This window comes from Meleagris gallopavo, chromosome 12 (assembly GCF_000146605.3).
Source record: "Meleagris gallopavo isolate NT-WF06-2002-E0010 breed Aviagen turkey brand Nicholas breeding stock chromosome 12, Turkey_5.1, whole genome shotgun sequence".
Lineage (NCBI taxonomy): Eukaryota > Metazoa > Chordata > Aves > Galliformes > Phasianidae > Meleagris > Meleagris gallopavo.
In genome coordinates, this window is record NC_015022.2 from 12,238,028 (window position 1) to 12,260,344 (window position 22,317).

A 22,317-nucleotide genomic window follows, 5' to 3' on the forward strand; every position below is an offset into this window, starting at 1 on the left:
ACATTTTACCAAGATCATGTTGCATGCTGCAGGGCAGTTAAGAATAGCTGGAGTCACTCGTAGGCCATCTCAAAATATTTCATTCCTTAAAATTTACTGGCTAAGAAAGATTTCCTTATATGCAAATTGAATTCCAAAATCATGGTAGCTAAGCACTACCAGTTCTGTAGCTTTACTGTCAAGCTGCAGAACTGTTGCATTCCTTGATATCTGTGTTACATTCAGGGAATAATATGACCATGGCCTTCCTAGGATAGAAATGTACTTTCTGGATAGGCTGGTACACAGTCCTCATTAGTTTTCAAAGCCTCAGAAATAACTTTGGTCCTTCAAGCCAAGTTGTTCATATTCCACTAAACTGACATTTAAACATCCCTCAAATCATTTGAGTAGGCTCTCAGTAGCCACGAGAGCTTCTTAAGAAAGCTTTTCTTTCAGAAAACTGCCTCCTTGATTAGGAGTACATGCTTAAGACCTAGGATGAGAAAGAAGGAAAAGTGAATCCCAGTACTAGTCTCCCTTCTTCCTCATAAGTTAAATTTATTTCCTAAGAAACAGTACAAAATGATTGTACCATAGCCTAATTCAGCTACGGTAGCCGTGTTATGCTAAAGGAGCCTGATTAAGACCTAGAAACTCCACAAGGTTGAAAGTCACCAGCTGTCACGAAGTACTTACCATATGTGAACATTCGTGGAGAAGTGAGCTCAATATTTGGTAAGGCCCCCAAGTGATTCAGGACAGCACATCTGTACCCATTTTTTTGTGCATAGTCAACAAAAGTGCGGATATACTGCTTCTCACTGTGGTTAGCAATCCCAGGGCAGATTACCATCGTGACATCCTCTGTGCAGAGAAAGAGAGAAAAAGAGAAAAGTTAAGTAAATGTCACTGCATGCAAATGAAGAGCTTCAGAAGCTTTCCATTTCACAGCCATGGGAAACCATGTACCACAAGAAAGCCAAAAATCCTATTATTCTGCCAAAAAGCCCAGTATGGGAAAGAACAAGAGCAGCCCTAATGCTAAAGATGTGGAAAGAGTAATTCATGTTATAAGAGATGAACATTTTTCTAACTCTGGGGAAGGCTGCACAAACAGTTCTAAAGAAACTTCCTGGAGACTGAGTGAAAATCCTTCCCTTTGAAGAAAGGTGTTTTTTGACATCACACATGTTCTGCCTTCTGGCAGCCCGCTGCAATGTTAAGTGCATGGAAGCTCTAGAGCCTGCTGCTTGTCCACGCTTCCAGAGTTCAGTGCAACTCCAACACTCAGAAGGAAGCTCTGCTAGGCACAAAAATTCTGACTGACCGACATCAGCCATCCTCTGCTTCACTGCTACACGATCACAGATCTGCCAACACCGTTCATCAGTTTAACAAGAGATCATTTTATCAGCTAAGAAAGTCACTACTGTAACTCAAGTGAGCACAGTAAATTGCAGGATTAGCATATGCACTTCCAATTAGCTATCACACTCTGCACTGCTGTACAAAGCTCTAACTTGTAGTTCTACCCACTGTGAATTTTTGCCTCATTAGGAATGTACTGTTCGGATTCTCTTTAGTGATAAGGATAACAGAAACTGTTACAGTGTAATATTATACCACAAAGACCTCAACTCTGACCATGTTAAGAACTTGACCTGAAGGCAAACTGGGAATCGTGGGCTTACCATAAAATCAGCTACTGCAGAAATTTAGCTTGTACTACTGAAGTCAAGTCACAGCAATTCAATTTTAAGTGTCGCTCTTACCACTACTGAGTTTCAATTCTGACATTCACTCTGAATATATATGCATAATGCAGAGGAGAAACACCAGGATTCTCTTCTTTTTCCATAATTCTCTTAAGTCTCCTCCATACCATATGTGGTTTGTTTTCACACAGATCCTGAAACACCCTACTGTCAACAAAAACTATCCAGAATCTGTTTGTAAGGGGGAGATAAAAGCCTAATTTCTTTTCCATACACACCAAGCTATGAAGAATGCTATGCTGCTATTCTCTGTTCTATGATCCTACAGACTTGGCAGGCAAAGGGCACTCCGAACACAGAAGTTACTGCCAGCATCACGCTTGAGAGAGAGGTTGTGAAGCATTTATTCTGCCCCTTAACCCCCAGCCCTTGTCACACAAAGTCAATTTAGTAAGTGGGTTCTCCCCTGCTGTGTGAGATACAGACACACGGCAAGACAGTCTCAGTCTCCACACACTGGCTAGTACTGTGCAGTAGCCCCTTCCCATCACCAAGATGAACACCCAACCTTCTGAGATTCACGTAGCAGTGCTCCCATCTGCTTCCTCCCCACTCCCGGAGCACAGAATTGAGGTTAGCAGCTAAATGCAGCCAGCAGCTGCGTGACTGACCTCCAATGCAGTGCTCAGACTGTGGCTCAAAGAGATCAAAGGTTGCTGTTGCTCCATCTGGCATCGTGAGGTACTTGCGATGTCCGTACGGATGTGGTGATCTCACTCTCCCCATTTTTCCATAAAGGGCTGTCTGGATATGCCCACTCTTCCCCCAGATCAAGGGTGGAATGTACCTGAAAGAAGCAGTAATTTAATTGCACGTCCTGCTGTGCTAACGAGCCTTTCAGAACAGATAAACAATCCCATAACAAAACTCCCCCTCAGTACCAAATATAGCAACAAATTGTGGTTTTGCTATGGCTGAACTGGCAGCACTGATCTTTGCAGCCTTACCAGTGACGAGACCGATAGGCTTCTAATGCTGAGCTATCAGCACTAGAAGAAGAGGCCAAAAACCCAGACATTCCTCCACAAGGAAACATTGCATGCACGAATGCTCCTTGCAGACTACACAGCGGCCTTGCGAGGCTGGAACAGCATGTTGCCAGCCAACCAAACTGACCTTCAAAACTTGTCAAGTGTCATAAATCTGCTTTAGTTGAAACACTGAGGCCTGCTGGGTTGAGCCACGCTGGCTTGTGTAAGCACTTCAACACACAAAGCTGGTGGCAGAAACACAGGATTCACTGCAAGGTCTAGAAGACTAAAACCACAAGACTTGCTCCAGTTGCAACAATTTTGCACTGAAATGCTTTTCTCAGTTAGATAAGGAGCAAGGTACAAGAAAATTTTGCCTCAAGTAGGGTTTGGTAATAAAGCAGGAACATTTTCAAAAGGACCTCTAAGAGAATTTGCTAACCCAGCTCCCCTGGTTGATAAAGAAGTGCCTTCTTCCTTCTGGCTTAGTGGCCTTCAAAAAGACATGGGTATAAACTGCTATTAGCTGAAAGGGGTTAAAGGGGCAAAATCTGTTTAACCACAAGCAGAGCTGCCAGTGGTTTAACCAGAGGTACTGCTAACCAAGTGGTGGTGATGCAGTCACCTGGCCTCTCTGCTTTGCAAACAAAGCAAACACCTTGAAAAAGGGATTTACATAGCTCTTGAGAGGAAAGCATGAATGATTCATTATTTAGGAGAACAGCAGCCCCAGGGAGCATGCTCCCAATTAAGGAGCTGTGGTCTCTGCTGCACAGAGCAGAGGATCCAGAACAAGCTTGAGAGCTGCCTACACCACTGTGGATACCAAGAGATCAGTAACTCCCTTTCCCTTTTAAGTGAAGGCTTCCTGCACGTACTCCCTCCTACTGCTTGAGATCATATGAAGCACAGATCCTGTTCTTTCGTGCTTTTCCCTGCTCTCATAAAACTAGGCAGCTTTTAGGCTCATCCGATTTACTGCTTAAGCCCATAACCCATTAGAGTGTGACTGGACAGAGCTCTGCTTTATGCTCTGACACTGCTCACTGCTGGACCTGCTTTCTCACGGCAGCTCTCACGTGTCATATCTGCAATCCTCTGTCCCTCTTACAAACCCTTTAAATAAGAAAACAACACTTGCTATAAAAGCTCTCACAGCTTGTTTAGAAAGACAAGAGTTGAGTTCTAGCAGAAGGATACTCATTCTATCCCATCATCCATGAAGGAAATTTTTATAGCCAAAGTAACACAGTATGGATCATTGCAGTTTCACTTTTGCAAGTGCAATTCCCAAACAGACCCAAAACAGATTTCCATAGAAGTAGATATAACTTCAAAAAGTAAAAAAAAAAAAAAAAAAAAGCTACAAGAGCCTATAGCCTTGTAAATTGCTCCTCCCTCCACTGCATTCCATCGCTCACCTATAAAGCTTTGCAAATAATCTACATAAGAGCAGCACCATTATCCATCTTTATCAGCCAAGCTCATCCATACTGGGAATACACACTGCAGCTGGGTGCTTGCCAGGAACAGCCTGTAGTGCAGATTCCCAGCAACAAAGGGGACTGTAGAAGCTCATTCTCCTTAACTGCTGCTAGAGATGGAGAGAAATCAGCGGATTGTCTCAGGACGCACAGGGTTATGATAGACATGCATAGGGTTGGTGTGATGGGACAGTCAGTGTAAACAAGGCTGAACAAGAAAGACTACAGATGGCTCTGCCCAAGGCACACAGTGCTCACTGCAGAGGTTTGGAACAGATTCTGCAGCCACTATGAAAGGTGGAGGAGAACAGCTCCTCCGGTGCAACAGAAATCAGCTACCCTCAGTCATTCACTCACAAGCAGTTCAGAATCATATCCAATCCACCACCAATATCAAGGTGGTGCTTGACTGACTTCTTTAAGAAGTTCTTTGTGGACAGATTTTGTTGGTTGGCAGCACTTTTTTTTTTTTTTGTTGGATGAGAGAGGAGAGTTGTCAAATACAGCCCATAATAAGATACTGCAGCTCTTCCAGAAGAGACTCGGACATCAACGTAGTTTCATGGCTCATATCCTAGCACTGGAAAGCTTTGGTGACTTTCTGCAAAGCTGCTAGGAAGGAAATTAGAAGTGTTCAAGACATCAACTCGACTACTGGAATTTAAATCTAGACAAATGACTTCAAAAGAATTGTTTTTCAGCAGCGTGCTACCTACCACAGCCTGCTTCCTCAGGTCACAGCTTGTTTCTTAGGGGGAAAAAAACAACAAGGCTGCCTTCTTATAACCTGACTGTAAGATTTCTGAAGCACTGATCTTCAATAAGTCAATCCTTTGTGCCCTTTTTACACAAGCAAACAGCACAGGCAGTTTCAGCCTTGTCTACCCTTCAGGGAAGGTCTGAAAACAAGGCAGGAATACCACTGGCTCCACCTATGATGATGAACAGAGGCTGCCTACGGGTTGCACATTTCCATCTGCATGCTAAAACAGCATGCAGCCCTATGGAAAGAGTGCATTCACTGCTCGGTGCCTTCGGAGCACACGTTAGTGTATCTAAGCATCCTATGGACAAGGAAGAAAAACACTCAGCTTATGTTTTTAAGTTAACTCCTGTCAGTTGTTTCAGTGCCACACTGCCTGCAGCAAAGATGTGTGAATATTAGTCACTGCACATGTAACTACACTCTTCTAGATGAATATTCAAAGGCAAAACCCAGCACGAGTAATGTGCACAGACAGTGCTCTGATGCAGAGATTTGTTACTCCCACTTAGTCTTACTTAAGAACGTTAAGTATGTTTATGCTGATTGCACTTTAGAAAAAGCAGTTAAAACAAAAATATGTGCAAGTGGTAGGGCAACAGCCTGTTGTTTCACTTGTCTTTTACTCTTTCCCACTGACCTTTAGGCTATAGACTTGCAGCAAGATAAATAATCTAAAAGTCCCTTCGGGAGGGCTCCAGGAGACTGAAGACCACAAGACTTCAGTGTGGGGGGGAAAGAGGAAGGAGGGAAGAATTTGCCCAGATTGCATAAATGCTGATAAATCCTGCGTAGCTAGTGGAAACTAACCCAGGTTAAAGCTCACCTTAACAGACTGCTGCAAAAGCTGACAGCTAATACCATGACTAAAAATATTAGACTTATTACCAAGACAAGCTGCTAATCGAACCTAGTACAGAACCTGTGAAGTCTAGATAGTGGCAGAGGGATGTCTGTATCAGTGTGTTCCAGTAAAAGCTGTTCTCAGCTGATGGACAAGTTGGCAAGGCACTCTTAAAATCTCTAGCAGCATCAGGCATACGATCTGTCTGAGACTATTTTTGTTGACCATCTATTTTGGCAGTAGATAAGTCTGCTTTTTCAAGTCTGTGTGAGTGGCTTTCTGTCTGCAGTTTTCAATGAAAGCAAGCCTACAAAAACTTCTAAAACCAAGTACCGAGCCCTGCAGTGCAAGACTGCATGGGACCAAAGGACAAGATGCATCTTTTACCCACAGTCTACGCAGACTCTTAGCTTGCTTTTCTAAATCCATACACAGAAGAGAACAGAAAAATCTCAGTCAATCCCAGTAGCTCAGGATACCACACTGGTAGGAAAGAAAACACTAGTTAGAAATTATTCAAGCAACTCTACCCTTGGAAAGTACAGGTTAGATAAGCTAATGTTTATTTCAGCCATATTATACAAAAACCAGTTCCATATTCAGTCCAGCTGAAACCACTTAACTATCTAATGCTGATAGCTACAGCTAGCACAGATTGTTTTGTAACGAGGCCAATATTCCTCATGGCAAACAGTTGAAAAAAAGGTGCTCCTATGAAACAATCACCCTGCAGGCAGAAGAGCATGTGCTCAGGCTTTTGCCTATGGCTTACCTTAAGCAAACAAGCTCAACAGCATGTGACACATGGAAACTTGAGCTAGATACCATGCTGACTGAACTCTTAAAGGCAAGTGACTCAAGGAGCATCCAAGCCTCGGCCTTTAGATTTTAATGCAAATGCTATCATGACTGCTAAATTTAACCATGTATTTCAAACAAGGGCCTCTCACTCAAAAGCAGGTGGCTCCCCTCAATCACTGGTAATTAGCAGGAAAAGTGTTCAAGGACATGACAGACTTCCTCAGCTTCTCTCTAATGCCTGCTACAAACCAAAGTGGCTTTGGTAAAACACCATTCCTGTAGGGATTATCCCAGGACAGCGAGTTTCACTGCGTGATTCACTATGCATTCCCCAGTGTGCTGTGATCCAGCAAAGCTGTTCACAGATGTGAGGATCCAGGCTCAGGCTGCGTGTCCACAGGCAGCTGATCTCAGTGCTCTTCCTATTCTGATTTGGTGAGCTGCAACAGGTATCAAGTACTCTAAGAAAAGACAAGCATTTAAGGCAATTCATTAAGGTTCTCAATAGCTATGAATTTTAGGAAAGGGATTTCAGTAACTGGAATCTGTAGCAGAAGGTAGATGGGAGAACAGGTCTGGGGTGGCCAGTTGCTTGTTATGGAAACTGATCTTAGCAAACTCTGTATTCATCATGTCACATGCCTTAGCTAGCCAAATGAATTCAGACCCAGTTACATAAACATGCATCAACAAATGCAAGCTTTTTTAGCTCCAAGTGCTTCATTTTCGCTGTAAAACCCATCCCCACATCTTGATAGGTGATAGCCCACAGCAGAGAGCAAGAGAAGAACCTAGGTGTTTAAAAAATCTCCACCTAGCATTTTAAGATTAAAAACAATTCCAATACGTGCATGTAGATTAAGTTTTAGTGAAGGTCAGAGCAGATTATGATTTTAGAGCACGTATGTTTCCCAGTATACAGAATTTAGGAAAGCAGCAGCTGCATAAGCAGCTCAAACAAAACACAAAAACGGAGCTATTTTTATTAGCAAGCATCAGCATTCAGATCCTCAAAGAACTGAAGCAGAAGTTCAGCAACAAGCTTATTTCTGGAGTGTTACTTCATTTCAATTGAGGAGATTAACACTTTAAACATGAACTCTTCCATCAGCTTTGATGTACGCTGGATACCAAGGGCAAGAAAGTCTGCAATTTGTGCACATCAGGAGAACTGCCTCCTGCATTACAACAGGGGTTTGGCTGTTTTTTTCCCCTTGGCAGACCTGTCTGGAAGAATTTAAAGGATGCTTTACAAACCAAGCCTTGCTTGAACCTTGTCTCCAATGCTAGGGAAAGCAATTAATTTACAATCAAGAAATCTAATTGAAGAGTCCGGAGGGTTCAGTCTTCTCCCTCAATATGTAGAAAGCAGCTTTTTCTGCACCAGCTCATCTAGGCTGTTCAGTGTGATGGAATACACAGCAAATACCTACAAGCCTGATTTTAAAATGGTTTTGGGACTTCCACGTCACCATAGTCTCTAAAAAAGAAACTAACATAAGTGGAGTAGAACTGTTTGCATTGTACAATAACTGTATAAAGCCTACCTAAAGGTACAGCTGTCCTCAGTTAAGTTATCTCCTCCCCAGCTTAGACTGCTTTTATTTAGGAAAGAGCACAACATGCTCCTCCTCGGCCTTTGGTGACTGCAAGATGTACTTTAGTCAAAACAGTGAATGGGTGTTACAGCACATCATCCTTGCTGACGAGAGCTGCAGAATGCCAGATTGCTTCACAGCAGAACACTCAGCATGGACTCAGTCCCCACAAGGCTACTTTTCTCCCTAAGGAGAATGCTTCAATTAACCTGTTGGGAGCTGCTGCCCTTCTCTGCCTCTCAGCATGTTCACCTGTGAGAGCTCCAGTAGGAACACTGTTCTCAGTTTATTATTCTCCTGGAAGTGCTTCACCCAGGGTAGAGCACTAAGGAGCTGACAGGAATCAGGCTATAGGGATGGAGGAACAGAACAAAGCCCAAAGCCAGCTTTTCTAACTGCTTCTCTCCTTGCACCTACAGAAGAGCAAGGACAGTCCAAAAGAATATTCTGGTATCAAGTTGCCTGCTTATCTAGTACAGATCACTGTGCAAATAATGGACAAGAAAAGTCTGCCATGGATCTTAAACAGCATTTACTAACAGGCCTGACAGTCCTTTGCTGCAGTCTCTGAGGAGCTTGCCTGCATTAAGGATGTGTGCAGGAAGCAATTCTCTTCCATAAGGATGATACCTGTGCCATAACTCTACAGGAATAGTGTACACAAATACACCTGACAGAAGAACTGGGTGCAGCAAAAAAAACCTCTATCACAGCACGGAAGATACAGGCCACATTTGTCTTCACAAGTCAAAGGAGCCCATGCTACGTTTTCTACAGGACTGAGAGATGGCAGACTTTTGTAGTGATCTGAAAGGCAGGAACAGGAGACAGCCAGTGGACATTTGAAGGTTTGAGGGTACAAATAACTGAACCAATATCAAAGAGGTTTCAAGCAAGAAGCAGAACAAAGAAGTCTGATTATGCTACTTCACTTGGTCAAAGTAGAAAGCTGGGCAGGGGTTGAGAAAGCAAAATAAAGAGACGAAACTTCCTTCCGATTTGGGAAGAAACAGTCTTTTGTTTATGAGATATGTAGAAAGCTTTTAGCAGTTTAGAGAATTGTAAGAAGCAGTTTAGCATCTGCAAATACAAGGTACCTGGCTCACAGCCATCCCAGGCAGTTTTACTATCCAAAGCTCTTGAATTATTCACCCACCACCACTTGGCTTACTAAATGATGCTGTTTACAATTTATTCAGCAAGTCCAGAGGTAAGGATAGTGCCATAAGGGGAAAATAAAATCCAACAGAAAAGTGTTTTTCAATTATTTTTCAATAGCTGCACATATAGAACAGCCTTGCCTGTTTCTGCTTTCTCCCTGCCACCCAGTTTTTAATACCCTTCCTCCTTTGAGCATAAGGGCACCGAACAGACCACGTCTAAAAGCCAGTTTCCAGCTGTACAGAAGAATCAGTGGGGGATCTTACAACAAACCGAGCACTGATATAACAGGAGGGATTGCTGGGCTACTTATTTTGCTTTCATGGTAGAATTTGAAAAGAGCTGCTTAATCAGCTTTCCTAACACTCTGAATAATTAGCAAGTAATCAAAGTCTTACAAGATTTTTCAGTGGAGTACAGCACAAGCTGTTTCCACATAGTTTTCCTAATTAGTCCTACAAACTATTTCATGCATAATTGCAGGAATTTAAATACATTTGTTCCCCATTAGTTTCCAGGTGACTTTCATGCATATAAGCAGGCATTCTTTGATATTTTTAATCTTTGCATAAAAAAAAAAAGGTGATAACTTCAACAGAACAGCATAATCACAAACAATCTTACAGCTGAGTTGTCCCTCCAGAAAGCCCTTTCAAACACCAACAGCATTATATTCCCCTTTCTCAACACAGCTATGCAGATAAGACTGAACAACTACTTTATTGACTTTTTTTTTCCCCCCAAAGAGTTTTTCTGTGGGACAAATCTCTCTGGCAATATTCTGCCCAAGAATGAGGTACTGGAAATCACGGCTGCAGTTTTCAGAGAAGTCAGCAAGTGTGAGCTCTGAGTTTATCCACTGAAAACAAACAGCCTGAGATTGCACACTATTAACACGCTGGGGTTCTGCAAGAAGCTTTTCTTGCCCGTAACTAATACACACCAGATGTACCACAAGTTTTAGACATGTTCTGCATTTTCACTCCCTCAGGAGCGCTTTGTTCTCCAACTGTGTGGAAATCCAAAGCATGTTTCCAATAGGATATTGCTTAGGAGCTTGTGCAATGAGAACAGTGCTGAAACTGAAGTGACAAAGACTCTGAATTACTTTAAAACAAGCACATTCACCTAAGCTTCCAAGATTACCCTGATATTAATATACCTTCAAGATTGGTAATCAGCACAGCTTCATGCCTGTTCTTTCAGTGACTAAAGACATGCTAGCTTGGAGTGTCAACATTTAGATGACAAGTGTCATCTAGATACGTAAGAAGGTTCTGGTAACTTGATATTTTCTAGGGAAGTAACTACTTTACAGTTAGGGCACTAGAAATAATCAATATTCAATTTCAGGGCTCGGCTTCAACAGACATATGTTACTTCCAAATTCAGAGTGCATTAGGGAACCCCCCTTGGGCTCATATTTAAGAGATAATGCTTTGTTCTCTCTAAGAGTTTACAAACCCTATGGCCTAAGATCTTATGCCTTATGCTATCAAGGCACCTAACAGCACTGCTAAAAGCCTCTCAGCTCCTCTACAATGACTATCATTAAATCAGCTTGACTTTGGAGATCTAAAAGGAAGGTCCATCAGGCAGCACTCAGTGCTTGTTGTGCATTCAGGGCTTTTAAATAGGACTGGAAAGAGTGACTGTAGAAAAGATACTGTAACCAAAGTCCTTAACCCTCCCCTCCAGAGCTTCACCAAGTTGTAGCAAATGCTTGATATTTTTGGTGAAGTAGGGGCAGCTGCACTGATTCTGAAGGTCCTAGAATGGGAGGTCAAGGATCAGTCTGCTCAAATACGCAGTTGATACAAGCTCTCATTAACAGTGATTTTCTTAGAGCAGTCCATTATGTCATTACTTTATCAAACTGGTTATGATGATGAGCTTTACTCAGTAATAGATTTCAATAGTCTTCAATCAACTTAATACACTTCACATAAAAGTAGGCACTTTAAAACTAAGAGCCATCCCTGCGTTCATTATAAGTGCATGGACACACAATGAAAATGTTTCCTTCCCATGAGCTCTGCCAGATATCCTTCCTACTAGAATGGAGAGTGTGTGAACAGGAACAAGAGATGATTGCAACCATCCCTCACCTGCTTCCACAGGCAGCATGCTGTACAGTGCAGTACCAGCATGCAGACCCTATACAGAAGGCACAGATGCTTTTCCACACATCCACAGAAAGCCTTTGTCCAGCAAGACTTGGTCTTACCCCAGCTACGTGCTACGCTAACAACAATGACGTGTTCAACTTACAACATACATTTCCTCAAGAGAATTCATCAGCCAGGTTATTAGCCACTCATTAGCACCCAGCTTTATGAAATACAGTAGGCAAAAGGATGGTTAAGTGCAGCTCTTCACAACGCAAGTCAATGTGGATAAAAGATCCTACTTACTCTTTGGTCAACAGTGGGCAGGATTTGAGCAGAAAGCGGGACAAAGCAGAGTCCTGGTAGATGAGTTCAGGAGGGGCAGTTGGGCTTTTTAAATTCAAGCAGCGAACAATAACATAGAGAACAGCAGCGACTGCAGCAAGCTTCACCCCATCGAACACTGCCGGCAGCTCGGGGGTTTCCAACATCACACTCATGTTGAACCTGGAGATAAAGTGCCATATTAAAGCCTCCTACAATGGAAATGAATATCAATTGTCACACTGCATACAAAACTATACTAGATATCTTCATTAATCACTTAACTACTGAAATCCTAGTTTATCAGCTCAGACTAGCAACTTCTAAGGAAGATTGTTTTATTCTGCTCAAAACACCCTGACCACAAGGAACAGAAATTGGATGATGAGTTGGGAAGGAGATTTATTCCTATCAGGGCTGCACTAGAATTGTAACAGCATCTCAGGTGTCAAACTGCAGCCAGTCCATGCTTTTGGGATCTTAGCCAAGACTACCTAACTCAAACAGAAGCTGAGTGAAAAGTCAGGTTATAAAGGAATATTAACAGTGTGGATATTTCTTCTAAGACGTTCAAGTCTCAATAAGGAGAACTTGAGAAAACTACTGTGGTTAGTTCCTCAGCCTGAACTCTGCAGCCCTATGCAAATATTGCTACTAACTCCTGTGTGTGTTTAGAGTCTTGGAGTGATTGCTTCATGTGCCACTGAGTTCAGAGTTTCTTTTAATTCGCTGTTGTTTCACAGCTAAAGGAGGACTAGGTTAAAATCTATCCCTTTGAAGGCTTCAGAGTAAAGGAAGTGGAGGAAAGGATGAGAGGGAGAATTAAAAAAAAGCAATATAACAATATCCCTCCAGTTTGAAAACAAGTACTTGAACTGATTTAGCTGCTTTTGAACACCTGGTTCAAATAACTGGATGAAGTTATTACAGAGAGATTTCATCCACACTCTTCCATTGGTCTTCCCTCAGCCACACAGGTAACCCCAGAAAGATACTGATAAGTGAAGGCTTACTAATGTCACTTTTCTTCAAACCAGGAGCAATAGCCAGTCCTCAGCAGAATCTTCACTGTCTGGATCCACGTGCCAAGCAACCCTACAAAAGGGAGGAAAAGAAGCTGATCAGGAGCAGAAAGGCTTCATCTCTCTGTTACAAGGGAAAACCACAAAAGTTTCAAGCAGTCCCTTCACAGACATATCAACCGATTTCTGCATTCGCTTCAACCCTGACCCACTCACACTGCAAACCTCTCTTACGTTTGGAGCTGCCAGTCTAGATCAGCTGCCTATAGCACACCAATCCATCTGCAGCACAGGAATGTCTTCATGAGAAGGACAGACAAAACAGTAATGAAAACTAATGCAGCTTCAGAAGAAAGCTGGACTGTGACCTTCCAGACAGAGGTGACATTCCTCCCAGTTACAGCAGCTACCCAAACCTCTCCACACTGACAAGACTAGAGCTAACAAGGTACTGTTACCAAAGTGCAAAGGCAGACTGAAAAGTTCCCTGCTTCTTTTACACAACCTCTTACAGACTGAAGTTTGTAAACAGCTTCTGCCTGTTCACACCCTCGCATTCTGAGAAGTTCTACATACAACACTTCAACAAGAAGGTGAGAAGCACCAGCAGGCTGAGATACAGCCACCCAATTAACACTGCAGCACACACACCGAGGCTTGTTACAGCAATGTGATAGTACTAATAAAAGAGAGAGCTTTCAGCCTGTAACTGCAGAGCACAAGCAATATGTACGATTAGAGCTGGATTCCTTACAGGCACAATGAGCTGATATGGAAGTGGAGCTTCCAGAAAACAGCTCCAGCACTGTCTGCTCCTTCTGACTTGGAAGGTATGCCAACAAGACAGGCCGTACCGAAGCCTTGCTCGTCTTCCTCTCAGGAGGACAAAGCCTCAAAAGTACTTTCTGTACTCAGTGCAGCTACACCAGAATCCCTTGGAGGAAAACAAGTCTGATATCAGCTATTGATCATCAGCAGATTGGAGAGCCACAAGTGTCTGGTATCTGTGCTGCGAGAGGACAGAAGGTGAAGAAAATGAAGATATTTAATATTGGACAACTCTAAAGCTTTGGTTTCCCAGTCCCAAGCTTTGTAGGAGAGGAGAGAGAAGAGTAGGCTATTAAGCACCACACTCCTGGTAATTGGAATATTACATTGATATCATTCATTGCAATGAGGAGTTCAAGTGCAGTGCTCAGCTGCAGCACGTTACCTGGCTTCCACGCTCAGGCCTTCACCAAACTACAGCCAAGTGAGCAGGAAACTACAGCAAACCGCAGCGATGGCTTCATGGCCAACAGCAGGAGAGAACTGTGCTCCTGAGCAGTGCCTGCCAGGTGATGAGCACATCTTCCTCAGCTACGACTGAGGGAAATTCTGCTGGCATCTTCTCTTCACTGCTTCATTTAGAGAAGTAATAGAGGAATATTACCTATGACCTTCCTGCCACCTGGACCTTAAGCCAGTTTGCTGTTTACAGCTCTTACATCACCAGTGAATTTGTTAAAAATAAAACTGGGCATGATTAGTCATCAGCATTTTGTACCAGTGATTCAATGTAACTCACCCAACTAGCCTGCACCCTTCTGAGAGCCCTCTCTCCCACAGCCTTTGGATTACAAACACGTCTTGTGTAGTACTGCTATAACCAGTTTTTGGCTGTTGCTACCTTAAAAAAGTGTACTGGCTTGGAGTTGCCTAGAGGAAAATAAGCAAGTTGTAAGAGGATAGTGCTGCCTACCAAGTATTTTTTCCTGTAAGAGTCTATAATCAAAATCACTGATTATTTCTTAGGTAGATGCAGACACCTGAAATACAGGCTAAGGGTTCATGTGTTCAGGACCTTTACCTGCAGGCTCAGACCTGAGTATTTGTGCAAGCAACTGAGATGGCATTGCTGCTGCAGCTGCACAGCAGTCTGCAGCAATCAACTTACACAACAAATCTACTCTAAGGAGGCAACATCGTTAAGCTCAGTGCCCTGGGCCAGGCTGCAGCACTTCCAGCATCTCTCTGGGTCTGAAGCCCTGGGCAGACCCATCACTGCCAGGGCAGATGTGCAGGAGCTGAGCCAAAGCACTCAGCTCTAAAATCGCAAGGGTTTAGCTTACCAAAATGGATTTGAGAGCTCTCCGCCTCTAATCACACACATCAAATGTCTCTACTTATGAGCAGAGATGAGGTCACCTTGCTTCTCTTTCGTTAAACCCTTTTTGCGTTGACCCAATGAACTTGTCAGTTTATGAACAACTATGGATAAGCACAGCGTTGAGCCAGGCAAATTTTGATCCTGAATCTCTTCAAAATGGGCCAGCACTAATATGAACAAACAGACATTTGGCCTTTCTATATACAGAACACGGGACTGACTTTCAGCAAGCTAGTCAAAATTATGAAAGCATAATGAGTGCATCTCTGGAAGCAATCAAGCCTGCCTCTTCATCCATCACGGGGCTTGAGATCAACAGGAGAAGTACCAGGAAGCTGAAGCTCTTGGGGCCAAGGATGTCATTTTTGAAGAAACTGAAGTGCACAACTCCTTTTTTTATAAATCACTTACAGGCCTGACAGCCCTAATGAGCTACAGTTTCTCCAATCAATATTCTGAAGTCCTGTTTGTGACTGAAGACTAACTTTAAAAATCAATCACTGCAAAGCAAGCACTGGATTGGTGAAGCCTTGTCATTTGCCCTTTCAGCATAGAATGAAAAGCTGGAAATCCATCAGGAAATAATTATTTCAGCACTTCTGTTAACAGAATGCATCTCCTGTGCATATATAATGAGGAAAAAATAGCCATGTATTTCTTCCCAGGTAGGGATGAAAGCACCCCAAAAGGCAGTAGAGCTGAGGCAAATTCCTCACGTATGAATGGTGCCGGGTATTGGGAAAGCCATCACCAGCATATTTCATCGTACAGTAGGTGATGACTGACAACAAACCAGACTTGCACACCTTTGTGTTCCTGGCGTGAGCAGACTTCAGGCACAGAGGTCGCTTCCTCCCCATGACTCAAGGAGGCACAGGCAGGATTTGGGCGCTACATTACATTACATTACTGCTCCTCCACCCACGCCAAAGCTGCACTCAGCCCTGCATTCTGCACAGCCAACAAGGGCACTGATGGAAGCCACTTCCATAGGGACCTTCCCTCACGTCTTCTTACGAGGAACTGAAAACCTGGAGGACTCATTTCAACGAAGCATTGGTAACACTTGGGGCTAAAGTGAAGGCACAGCTGTAAGGAAGCCTCTGCAGAACAAAGAATGGGCAACCTCTGCAAAAGGACTATGTATGAAGTTATGTTATGCTCAGATACATTTACTGAAAAATCTTGAAGGAATTCAGTTTCCAGGAAGGAAGTTTGATACAAAATCTTCCCAAATACCCTCTTAACCATTTGTGCTCAAGCTCGCTAGTGCTTTCAGAGCTCAGCTGACAGCAAATACTGAAGAATACCCAGAAAAGATTAAAAGCATTGAAAAACTCCCTTTCCTACCCCTTCAAAATTTCTACAAAGAATTGCAATGCCCTCTTTTTTCACTACAATTCAGACATCTCAGACTAGTTTCGTTTGGTTTCAGCACTTGCACACTTTAGAAGATTCTGAAAGCAAGTCTACGAGACAAGAGAAATGAAACCCAGTTGTGCCTAGGTCAGATCAGAAGTAAGGGTTGGTTCTTTTTTTTTTTCCTTTTTTTGAAGAGAGAAGGGGAAGGCTGTTGCTGAAGTGAGTTCCTTAGGGAACATTCCCAGGAAATTCTTTAATAACAGTCAAAGCCAATGCCTCCCCCAAAAGATTCACCATAAAACCAGAAGTTATGGGCCGGTGCTACCACACAGGGTACTTAGACCTGTAATACGGGGAATATTACTAAGAAAGGGTGGGAACTTGAGGCACTACAGTGTTCTGGAACAATGCTAAGCTTTATGTCAGCGTTTTATTTAAAACTCATTCCAAAAAGCATAGAGGAGTGTGTCACAGCGTGCCTTCCTTTCAGCCAACGGTTTAAAGCAGAGAAAGGTGGTTAGAAACCAACCCGATGAAAATGTATGTAAGGAATATATGTCCTTATACATCTGGGAAAGACCCTAAAGCAGTGTTTCTTGACAGGAAAGGGTGCCAGAGTAAGGTTTGGTAAAATGCTGGACAACAGCTGGAGAGCAAAGCAGCTACCTGAGTACACAGGAATTTAAGAGGAACTGTGAAAAAGCTTCAAGCTTTATTGACAACCCAGTATCCTGTCTCCTACCAAACACTTTTGATATAATATATATTTTTTTTCAGTAAAAAGTGTTAAGCCTTCTACTACTTTCAGATCACCAAAGAATACATGGGTACAAATACATTAGGGCCACACCAGTACCAACCTCATCACTTCAGGTACACCACAGAACCTATTATCTTCAGTGGTAGCTTTAATGAGAACATATCAGGAACACGCTGAGATCATCTGGATGTGCTCCTCAGCATTTCTGGCCATTTAAAAGAGGCAATTGAATTTCAGACCTCCATGCACAGAGGGATTCATTAAGAGTCAGCTGAGCACTTTGAGCACTTAGACTTTCAGGAGATGTGACCAAGAAAGGCAAAGTGCAGCCCTCACCAGAGACATCATGCACCTATCAAAGCCCAATGCAGTTTTGTCATCAGACACATGACAGATTTGTTATCTCCAAGCAAACAGGGCATTCTGACACGTACTTTTGCAAGGATGCTTACTGGAACAGTATCTGGACAGCACACACAAGCTCTCAGTGCAAATCCCTCTGCCTTGTGCCAAAGCCAGCACCCAGGCCAGGATTTGGCTGGCTGGTGAGCATACAAAGCAGCAGGTAGTGTTTACACCACCATCTGACAAGAATTTGTTGGCTGGCGTCTTCACTGGAAATTGACCTTTTCACTAGATACAATTCTTGGCTCACGCACAGTATCTGGAGGTACTGTGAGGCTACAGGGCCAAAGTTCATTACACGAGGCAGCATCGGTGCAGCCAGAAAGACAGGTGTCTAACTGGAGCTTTTTTTTTCCCCTTTGACTTGGAGAAGTCAAACCCATTCAAAGCAGAAACCAAGCACCTCAGAAGGCAGGGCATACATGCCAAGGCAGCTGGCTTGAGAAAATACCTGAAAACAATTCCATAGCCTACAGGACTAAAGACTCCTCATGTCTTTCACTTCCCCACAAAGGTTAATTTACAGTCAAATGAGCCTCAAATTTCACTTCCTACCAAATGACAGAACTGCTTTTGTTTCTTCACAACATCACTTCAACACATCAGAATGGTTCTGCTGTATAACAGGCAGCTTTTGCATCTTATGTAAGGAGAAAGATGGCATATACTGCAGTCTACATAGCAAACTAGCTGGATCTTGTTTGTCATGCATTGAGAAACACCATATTAGCTTTTATTACACACACCTGGCATACAAGGTTACACTAAGACAAGACCATTAAAGCTCTGATGACTCCATAGAAATCAATTAATTGCATCTTATCTTATCAAAAAGGCTTATGTTTTTTAAGCAAACATAATTCATCAGTTACTGAAGAGACTTAGGACTCTGACACACCCTAACTGCTGCATCATGGAACTACAAAGCAGAGCTCTTTGTAGAAGCTTTGAGAGGGGAAAAATACTGGTTAACATCTTCCTGCAGTCTTAGAGCATGAGTAAGTAAGCCTTGTGTCAGTGGGCAGCATTAAGCTGGGGTGAAGGCCAAGTTGCAGAGAACCTCAAAGTCCCCACTCAGAGTGGAATACTATGAGTACCAAGCCACAAACAGTAAAGTGAGCTAATATGAACTGCATTACAGATTGAAAAGCACCAGAAGAATCTGCTCTATTCCTTCCCTGCATTTTGAAAGACAGCATCATACTGTCAAAGCCTCATTTGTCCTCAGGCTTGATCCCTCCACCCCCATGCTGTCAGAGCTCAGAAGAGCAGCCTGAAATCCAAGCAGATCTCAGCTGCTGCATGCACAGCGGTCTGGATGCACAGCAGGGAAGCACCATCCATTGAGCGAACAGGAACCAGAGCAATCCTGAATTAAATGGCTAGAAAACACCAATACCTGAACATTAACAGAAGCAGCGGTGCCACTTCACTCTGAAGTCTTCAAAAACTTGCTTATTTTCCCCCAGTTGAGCAGCTCTGCTCCACTGCCGTCCAGAAGATGTGCAGAGCCATTCGCCCTGAAACTGCCCATGGCAGAAGGAAGGCTGATGCTCAGAAAGTTTGACTCACATAATTGCATTCAAAAACAAAACAATGGGTCAGGATAGCACAGAACACAGGGAGACAGGACCTGACCAACACATACCTACCCCCACTCAGGTTTTATATGAATGCTGAATACAGCAAGCAGAGGTTTTGAACTGTTAGAGCAGTCACCGACAACTTAAAGCTGGGAGAGCTTAACTGCCCTCTGTCCTGCTGAGTGTGAATGGGAGTTAGGGATATTACAACCACAGGTCTCTGGAATTTCTCTTCACCACTTACAAGGCTGTTCGCTTTGTGCATCTGCTTTCCCTGATACAAGCTTTTCACATTCCCATATGTCCAACCAACACATCACAGAACGGGGTGTTCCAGTTTAGGAACAATCAGACTTGAATGCTCTTGGTGCAATTTTTCTGCAAACTGCATTGTGCTGAAAAGGCATATCTAGAAGATGTAAATAAGTTTAGAAGCTAGGATAGAAGTAGGATAAGCTGTGAACAGTGAAGCCCGCACTAGCATCCAGTCACTCGTTACTGCTGACCCTTTCTGCAGGGAGCCCAGATTACATACGCACTCAGCACTCAATTTTAATACCAAATATCCATACAGTAGAAGTTTCAGAAGGGTTTGGTTGTTAGCAGAGAGCTCAGTCTGTACTGACAGAGGAAGCTGTCATTACTACTTATCCTAAACAGAATGAAGCTATGAGAATGAGAAACTCAAGTATTTGTCAGCAGAAAAGCAAATTTCCAGCACTAGGTGCTTCCTGGTGAATCTGGAAACGCAGATGAAAAATCTGCTCTATGCTGCAAAGTATGACACTTCTTCCACTGCTGTTACTGCTAACAGAGCACAGGCACAAAGATGCTTCAAGCACTTGGGTCGTACAAAACTGCTTTGTCAAGCATTTTGCTGCCCAATGCTGGCTGAGCAAGGCTGCTACAGAGATATTTTCTTTCTTTTTTTTTTTTAAATTATCAAGTCAGTTGATACAGATGGAGAAAAGACAAGCCTTGGGGCAAACAAGCCTTCCTAGAGATGAAAGGGCCTATGATCACTGCCTGACTAGGTTAGCGTCACTGCCACCCACACATTTTGGACAAGTGAGACTTTGTCTTCTCTAGAAGGACAGACTGTCCTTGCACATTGAAATGAACTGTTTGGTACTCAAGTCAATCAGCTGAGTTTGATTGGTTTGTTATTTAAACTGCTTATAAGCATAATCTTCAAGAATCAGTTAGGCTGAAGAAGTGCAAATATTTGTTCAGAAGTTCATTTTCCATATATAGAAACAGCTGATCTACAGCACGCGCTACTAATAGCTGTTCGGAGCTGTACTCTAATGCATCATAAACAAGACCTTCCAGAGAAGCTCAACAAAAGTGAATGACTCCAACGCTTCAGCAGAACTTTAAAGATTTCAGCTTTTGCTGGAAAGTTCACAAAATCAGTTGCAGAGCACCATGAGCCACAGCCATTTCCAACACCAGTGAGAAAAGCCTTTCCCATGGTATTAGGCTACCTGGCCATTTCTAATATTCTAATGACAACATCAGCCTAGATTTGTTGCAAACAAGTGCATCAGGAAGGTGAAGCATATCATTAAATGCTAAACTTCTAACTTGCGACACAACCATAAGAAGGCAGAAATAGTCTGAACTTTCAATAATGCCAGCTAAGCTATGAGTCTGTTTTGTACCTGCTAATTTTATCAAGCTTTCACGCAGCTCTCCTGTACACTGAGCTAACCACATGCCAGTATTTCTCTGATGCTTGATGTGTTTCCAAAGCCTGAACCAATATGATCTGCAGGCCCTACACGTAATATCAGCTGAAGCTGATGTCTGAATCATTCAATTGGAACTACAAGCACTAACAACCCCAGTCTTACATACCCCTACTATAGACTTCACTAAATCCTGTTGTTTGTTAACTTAATCCAAGTTTTGGCACTGTCAGAGCTAGCAGCATGAAGGATGAAGGGATAGGAGGAGAAGAGCAAGAAAGGTGAGTAACAGCATAACAGCAGCACCCAGAATATGTTCATTATCCAGTGAGGTTAAGCTACAGAGGGGCAGAATCACTGCTGTAAAGCCACCATTTTCTACTGAACATAAAATCATATCTGTAAGTAGAGTTGTAACTTGGAAGATTTGGACAAACTCTCCATTTGCCTGTCACAGACAAATGATGTCATTTTGCCACCTTTCGCTGTCTACATCACAGAACAGAGTCCACTTCAGCGTGTTTCCACGTGACATTTAATAATGCAGCTTTATGAAACACTAAAAACTTAACCTGCTGTGAAGTGAAAATACAGCTTTTGCAAGACGAGTAGAAATAATCCATTTTTAGTTTAACTTCTTCAAAAAGAGTTCTGCAGGATGGAAAGTGTTACACTCAACCTCTGTGGTGTTCTAGAAGTCAGAAAGGGAAGAGATTTCACCCCCTAAAAAAGGCAGAATGTGGCAATCCTCCATCAGTCTCATCCCCTACCTAGGTAATTCGCTGAGGAATGCTGAGGACCTGCCAGAGAAAAAGCTGAAAAATGACTGTTCTTAAGGATGAGACAGGAGAGCAGAAGGACCAAACATCACCTTTTAGCTCCTCGCAATCCCTCCTGTTCTTGCTGCTGTCTCTGGGACTAAAATAAAGGGTGGATGGATGAGGAAAGGCTGCGTTCACTGCTACAAGGAGGGCGCAGATCACTTATTCAGGGTGCTCTCATGAGAGCTGAACGAGCACCTAAGAAAGAGGCTGAAGGAGATGAGCCGAGAAGAGGGACCAACAGCCAACCAACACGACGTCAAGCACAGAACGGCTCACCGGGCACAGGAAGCAATAATAAACAAACAAACACCGCAGGAGGAAATGATAGCTCCCAAAGTCAGACGAGAGGAACGTAAATGGCCCGAGGCTGCGATTGATGGGCAGCACATCAGCAGCGATCACCGCACGCCAACGCGAGCAGCGCCAGCAGCGTGATAACCACCGATAAACGGCACCGCAGCGCTCCGCTGACTACTCAGGCACACGTGCCCACGACCGCAGGAGGCGGCGATGATGTGGGAGCGCGGCAGCGATCTGTAGGGAGCAGACGGGAATCGCTGGAACTTACCGCCTGAGCGACCGCGCAGCGACAGTAAGAGGAAGCTGTTCGAGGAGGGGAACTCGAATACAGAACGAAACCCATCCCCCACAGCCTCTCCGAACGCGAACGGGTGAGCGCGCCGCAGGGCGAACAAAGCACCGCCGGGAGC

General features: G+C 43.4%; 1 protein-coding gene across 2 annotated transcripts in view; it reads right to left on the reverse strand.

The window, feature by feature from the left end:
- The window catches only part of ABHD2 (abhydrolase domain containing 2), a 38,599-nt gene extending 16,335 nt beyond the window's left edge, over positions 1–22,264 (reverse strand). Inside the window, exons 1-5 of one of the 2 annotated variants that reach the window (XM_003209525.4) lie at positions 22,176–22,264; positions 12,825–12,906; positions 11,794–11,994; positions 2,369–2,544; positions 679–846 (exon numbers count right to left, since the gene is read on the reverse strand). In XM_003209525.4, coding sequence (XP_003209573.1) covers positions 679–846; positions 2,369–2,544; positions 11,794–11,987 — 538 coding nt within the window. In that variant the 5' untranslated portion in view covers positions 11,988–11,994; positions 12,825–12,906; positions 22,176–22,264. Of the gene's footprint in view, positions 1–678; positions 847–2,368; positions 2,545–11,793; positions 11,995–12,824; positions 12,907–14,046; positions 14,145–22,175 lie in introns of those variants that run through there. The other variant, XM_010717480.3, reaches the window with a different exon arrangement.
- Between the last annotated feature and the right edge of the window lie 53 nt (positions 22,265–22,317).